Source organism: Centruroides sculpturatus, unplaced genomic scaffold (assembly GCF_000671375.1).
Source record: "Centruroides sculpturatus isolate CEXI.00-Female unplaced genomic scaffold, Cexi_2.0 scaffold278, whole genome shotgun sequence".
Taxonomy (NCBI): Eukaryota; Metazoa; Arthropoda; class Arachnida; order Scorpiones; family Buthidae; genus Centruroides; species Centruroides sculpturatus.
In genome coordinates, this window is record NW_019384546.1 from 494,926 (window position 1) to 502,108 (window position 7,183).

At 27.1% G+C, this 7,183-nt stretch overlaps 1 protein-coding gene across 2 annotated transcripts in view; it reads right to left on the reverse strand.

Annotated features, from left to right (window-relative positions):
• Positions 1-3,476, reverse strand: part of LOC111623509 (probable G-protein coupled receptor 158) — a 27,703-nt gene extending 24,227 nt beyond the window's left edge. Inside the window, exons 1-2 of one of the 2 annotated variants that reach the window (XM_023366109.1) lie at positions 3,142-3,476; positions 1,410-2,367 (exon numbers count right to left, since the gene is read on the reverse strand). In XM_023366109.1, the coding sequence (XP_023221877.1) occupies positions 1,410-2,281 (872 nt within the window). In that variant the 5' untranslated portion in view covers positions 2,282-2,367; positions 3,142-3,476. Of the gene's footprint in view, positions 1-1,409; positions 2,426-3,141 lie in introns of both variants that reach the window. The other variant, XM_023366110.1, reaches the window with a different exon arrangement.
• Between the last annotated feature and the right edge of the window lie 3,707 nt (positions 3,477-7,183).

The window sequence follows — 7,183 nt, forward strand, 5'->3', positions numbered from 1 at the left end:
AAAAAAAAAAAAAAATTAATAATAATAATTAAACGAAGCAGAGAATAATAATATTTTTTGGGTGTAAATTATTTTAATAAATAAATTTGATTAAACCACATTAAAATTTAAATTATAAAACGATATATAAAATACTAAAAAGAAATGTTTTTTCGAAATGAATGTATAACTAAACTATACTGTATAATAAATTATACAAAATATAATGTAAATTTAGAAAAATTAATCGATATAAATATAAAAATTTGAATTTTTAAAGAAAATTTTCCTATATTTGTATACAATGATGTGGTCTGTAAGGATTTGTAATAAGGGTATTTTTTTTTAATGCAAAATGTTTTAGTTAAGATATTCGAATCGAGTCAATTTAAAATGTTTAAAAACTAGCGTATAGATATTTAAATAGAATAACAGTAGACCCCCCTATAACACTGTTGATAATTCCGTGTTATATGAATTCCATGTTGTACGGGTCACTTAGATTTTACAAATACGTGAGCCGTTCACAGCCAGGCACACGTATTTGTAAAATCTAAGTGATTCGTACAACATGGAATTCATATAACACGGAATTATCAACAGTGTTATGGGGAGTATTGCTGTGTTCTAAAAGCAACAGTGTATTGCTTTTAGAACACGCAATAAACGGTTAGCATACATTTTATAAGCAGAATAATATTTGATTATCACATTGAAAAGGTGGACATAACACTTATGCAAACTTATACGTGTGTAACAATAAATTATATTTTAAAAACGTAAATAATTTTCTTTTATCGGTTATTATAATTAAACTATAGACCAATAAATTTAGCTTAATTTTTAATTTAACGTTATAAAATATTATTATTATTTTTTTAAATAAAATTTTAATTAGAATTTTTAAAAATTAAATTATTAATGTCACGGTGTTTAATATCACCTAGAGAATTTATTAAATATCTTGTTACATAATTCAATTATTGTATGATGTCATAGAATCTTTACTAGATTTTTCTAGCGGAAAAAATGGGGGAAAAAAGTAATAATTATTGAATGATGATATAAAGTGGCGAATAAAAAAAAAACATTTCTAAGAATTTTAAATTTAAGAAATTAATATTACTAATTAAGTTTAAAAATTTCAATATAATTCTATTACAACAAATTCATTATTCATTTAATTAGCCATTGTTATAATGTGTGAGCAATCTCACTATATATTTTATCAGTAAAAAATGACAAAATGTATAATGATTTTACTATATATGTAAGTCTTTCTTGGAAATCATTAAGTTAGAAAACGATTTTATAAACGTTTCCAAGACAGATCTATCGATACAATTTATCTATAATGAACTTAATCGATATTCGACACTCAATAAAATTAAAAAGAAACTACTTGGGAAAACAATAAACAATCAACTCACCCAAATTCGATTTTGGATCTGTCGCTTCTACTGAAAAATGGAACGGAATAGGTCACAACCCACGTGTTTCCGCCTCCACAATCGTAGTATGGTGCAGACCACATTCCATCTTCCGGTCCAACAATAATATCCATTTTCCAATCTTCGATGACGTAATCACTAGTTTTACTCAATAAGATATCCGAATAATTTTTTAGCGCTTGTTGCCAGAACCATTCGTTTCCGATCCAATTTGGATCGTCGTAAGAATGATTATAAGTTTTGGCCAGATCTTTAGTTTCGATGATGGCACCGATTCTATATGCAAAAGGACAGAAGAGAGAGTTTTCAGGACGGAATCTTCCTCTTTGGAATGCAATAGCGCTACTAAACACTTGTTGCTCACTCTGTACATTAAGTTTAACAATCGTATAATAGAAGTCTTCATTGTGTAAAAGTTCCGATACGTCTTTCGTCTTTAGAAAGAGAGTTGTGAGAAAATTGGCTGTTTTAATTGCTGTAAAAACTTCTGAATCGAATAAATCGTAGGTCTCGTTTGACAGTTCGTATCTAAAATGTGACAATGAGGCCGTAGTGCAGTATTGACTATCACTGCGGTTGTGCGTTAGTTCAATGTAATGAAGAACTGCTGTCACAAAATCATCACGGTCTAATAAACGTCGAACTTGTTCGTTATGTTGCAGATGAAGAGTTCTGCTAAATCTTCGAAATCTTCGCGATAAATGGGTTAAATTCGCATGCATATCGTTAAAATGGAATGTTAAATCTCCATGTTTAACATTCGAATGCGTCCAAACTATAAAACATAAACGTAGAACGAGCATTAACAATAACTGTTTCTTCATTGTAATTTGACTTTTAGCACCAAACATGAAATCTTAATATTTCCGGTTTCGACCTCTTAAAGGCCATTTTTAATCCGCCTATCAATGCAGAGCTGATTCTTTATGGCAGATTTCTGTAATCCAATATTTTATAGATTAGTTATTTTAAAAAATGTATTACTACTTGGTCACCTAAAATATGAATAGAAAAGAAAAGAAAAGAAAAAAAAATACACACACAACTTTATTAAAATTAATTACAGAAAAACTAATATAAACTATTTATAATTATGTTAATTATGTATAATTTTATAAATTATAAATAAAAAAAAATACTGTATATATATATATATACTTAATTCAATAAACAAATCTTTATTTTCTTTAAACAGCCATAACTTGTTAGAAGCCAAAGAAATTCAAAGTTAAATGTAATGTAAACATTTAACTCAGAATACAACAAATATTTTACTCTATTTAGGTACTCTTTATCACAGGAAAAGCAAAATTATTTAGCTTAATTTAGATTTTTAGCTACCAGTCTCATGTAGAAAACCTTTCAACTATTTACTACACAAATTTTTATGTAGTCTTAAACTATGTTAAATCTATTTTTAAATAGATTTTGTATAATTATACTTTTATTTATTATTATTATTATTATTATTATATTTGAATATATAATTACATAGTAAATGAAATTTATTTTATTAAGAAATCGGCGATTTATCGAATAAAATGAAATTTATATTTACACGAAGAATCAAATATTAGGATATCATTTATAATCGAATTTGTAATGTAGATTTAAAGAATGCAAAACTAATTTACAGACATAAGATTGAACTGGAAACAGATACGTATTACGTCATTTATACTATTTAAATAAATCGATTAATTAAACTTACGTAACGTTGTAAAAATCCACATTGCAATGAAATATGTCATGCACAAAACAGTCGCTCCCTTAGCGTTATATTTTCATTCAGTCTTAAATGGCTGCTGACATAGTATAGAGGGCGCTCGAATTTAGTGTAAAGACTTTTTACCTATAAAAATCATACCACACTCGTCTATACGGTTATTGTCTACTGTACTTCTTCTCTTGTCTATCTATATTGTTACCACGATAGAGGAGTAACGTATAATCACTTCACTTCTGCTTCATTCCTACACCCTCCTCAGTAAAACGTATCTTACTTCCCTACCCTATCATACATCTTGCGACAGGACCTAAACGCCATCTTTCCTTTTGGAATCGATTTATTAAGCGCCTAGTCCCGTCTGGATACATACTACTTTAGTAACAAAACCGTCAGACTTTATTGCTTTTATTATATAATTTAAATTAAACGAAATACTATTAATCTATTAATAATTATTTAAGAATATTATAGCTTGCCGTTCGTATAAAAAAAAAAAAAAAATCATTCAAATTTTTAAAAGAATATTACGAATTTTTATGTATTCATTAACTGCATTACCATCGTGTAATGCAGTACAGTTGATGATAGTTGCGATTACTAATCGACTATATCGATTTATTTAATTGCATTGTATTTTATAATTATATTAGAATATTTTTTTTGTTTTTGTATAATACATATATATATATATATATATTATTTTTTTTCTTTCTTTCTTTTCAATTATTCCATTTTATCTGTTTCTCTTTTAGGATCTCATTCCGAAGTCATTTCTGTTTAATTATAAGCAATTTCCGTAAATTTTTGCAGGAAATATGAGATGATTGATGATTTATTAAGAAAAAGAAAATACGAACGAGCACCGATATTAAATGAAATCACCCGAAATCTTCGATTTCGGGGTGATTTCATTTAATATATAACACAAAAAAAAAANAAAAGAAAAGAATAAAATAAAATAAAATCTAAATATAATACAAATGTAATACAATAAAGTTATTATAAAAAGACGAATGCTTAGATTTTTAATATATGCCTAAAGATTATAATATTTGCAACTTTAATTAGATAATTTTTCGAAACTACTGTAAATCATTTCCCCAATTACAGTCAACTATAATAATTTATATCACGTACCAAAGAAAGTTCGAATTTAAAAAAAAATAAAATAAAATAAAATAAAGGAGTTGTTATCGCAGTAATTATTCGAAGAGTTCATAGGAGTGTATCTTTTCGTGACGTTAAGGTGTCAATTTATTCTAAAAGCAAAACGAGTGGGCAGCAATCACTCGTATTTCCATAACTGGTATCATATAAATTATTTTGGAAATATATTAGATCCGATACCATAATTCTTTATATAAAAAAAAAAAAAAACTGAATATTTTTATATATATTTATAGGAATTAATTTCGAAATGATACATCAAATTCGACTTTATAAATTGAACATTCCTAAAAATAAATTGTATTAATTTTAAGAGATTTATACTACTTTTATTGACAGTTTATAAATGTCCGATCTGTTACCACATGAGAAAAATGTTGGCAGTCTATAAGTCTATGCGGATATATAGATAAAGCAGATCAATAATAGAATCTTTACACAGCTTGTTTGCTTTTGAAATGCTTGTTTATATATATATACACACACACATATAAACTGCATAAGTATGACATAAGAGATTATTTGAGAAATTACATATCGATAAATACATCGTTTCTAATAGTTTACATTAAATCTACAAAGTAGAATATATTTCAGTAGCGATTCTTTCACGTTGTTTTACATAGCAATTGCTAAAGATTTATTCACTGATTAAAGTATAGTATATATGTGTATTACCGGAGGAGCCATTTTTAAGTAATTGTTTTCCAACTTAATTTATCAATTACAGTCTAAATTCAAAGCATGCAGTATTTTGTATTGCACAGAAGACGAATAAAATTTTTAAAATTCAGTTGAATGTCCTTTCAATCAATGTGAATCAGATACGAAAGGTCATTGGTAAAGCAATTTGCATCTGACAGCTCTTTATAAAGAATTAACTCGATTTTTGCTATCAAATGTATTTGAATAAAGATATAAAAAGCTATTAACAAGATTGAATAGTCGCGCATTCAATTTTTTCTAAACGAAAATAAAACGAATATATTATTTATTATTATTATTATTATTAATTAATTAATTAACTCTTTAAATGCAATTTATTAATACTTCAAGAATGCATATATAATGGGAAGAAATGATTGATAGTTAGAAACAATTGGCATCAATCAATTGTTTCTGATATATTGATAAATATGAAAATTTATAATTAATAATAGAGGAAACAGATTTAATTGTTTCTTTTTACATATAAGACTTATTTACATTAATTTTTAACAAAATGTGTAGCGATTTAAGTTAATAAATTCTCACGATAATGTAATAAATCGATCATTTTTAAGGTTGTAAACGGTCTTTCTTCACTTAAAAAAATTATTATCATTTACATTTTCTATGATTTTTATGATCTGGATAAGTATATACTTATTTTATGCTTAAGGGTATATTTACAAGCATTTAGAAGTAAAGAATCAACAGAAACACCGTTCAGGATTATGGATAAGTGGCAACTTTAAAAATTGATTTAGCCTACACACAATGTTGATAAATACAATTTTAACAATGAAATATGTGAATAAACTGCTTTAAAATTTTAAATACATAAAAGAAATAAATTTTATGTAATTGATAAGTCTCTTAATTATAAAAAAAACTTCAAAGTACTTCAGTAAATTACGATTAAACCTTCATCAGCCATTACCATGTAAAGTAAGTCTTCACTTCGTGACTTTCTTTAATAAATGATAATATTTACTTTGTGCTTACATTAAGGTTAAATAAGCTTGTTTCCGAGTAAAAGCCTTTATAACAAAAATTACACATTTATTTACTCGACACATCTGCTTAGTTTAGGCAATTACTTTACATTTAATTCAATCAAATGAACTTACTGTACTTGTTGGATATTTTTTATATGCAATGTAAATTAGTCATTTAGTGGCTATCACGATCTGTTTTAATCTCTCCGCACATACACATTATTATTATTATTATTATTATTAATTTTTTAGATTCTTTTCGTCTTGTGGTCACTAATAAGGATTTTCTTCGGCCAGGTTCGGACAGGGCCCTTAGGAGATTGCCGAATATAAAAAACTGAGTACATATCATTTCCGCCATGAAAAATTTCTGTAATTACATGCTATAGGCTGAAGCTTTGGACATAAGCTTAAACCACAAAGAAGAGATAATGACTCAGTACAATTTGACACAAGCATGTTGAAAACACGGCCACTCCTGTGGAAAGTGCTTCATTCTGCTATCACGATTATCAAATTTAAATGTATTGATTTCTTAAGATAAGCAAGTGTTAAACGAATTTAAAGATATATCGGAGTGCCCAAGAGACCTGCCGAAAGCATTTAACACGATACACGATACAACGATTATCCAATTTCGGCAATTATTACAGGTACTGTACTGTATAGTACATCTGTGCTGCATTGAGACGATCTCTGTATTCAACAAAAGGTAAAACTTGTTTTGAATATTTATATAATAATCATTAAATATAATAATAATATTCAATATTTTTAAATATTATCAGATTATCTTCATTCTATGATATTTCCGTTATGAAAAATTTCGCTTTTAATGTAAGTTACGTTCCAAGACTTCTATAAGCGGAAATTCGCGTAAAATAACGAATACTATTAATTATTAATTTTCGATTATTTCTTTAATTTCATGTAATTAACGGAAAGGTAAAGTTTTGCCGGGAAAACTGAAGTCATTTCTTTTCAATAAAATGGCATCTAGGTAAAGAATTCTTTGGGTAAACGAAAGAAAAACGAAAAAGCATATTCTGTTAAACATTAGCGAGGTTGCAGCCGAAGTTTTCATCTCTCAAACGTGAACGCCGAACGTCGAGCGCCGCTATCAAGATAGCGGCGCTCGACGTTCGGCGTTCACGTTT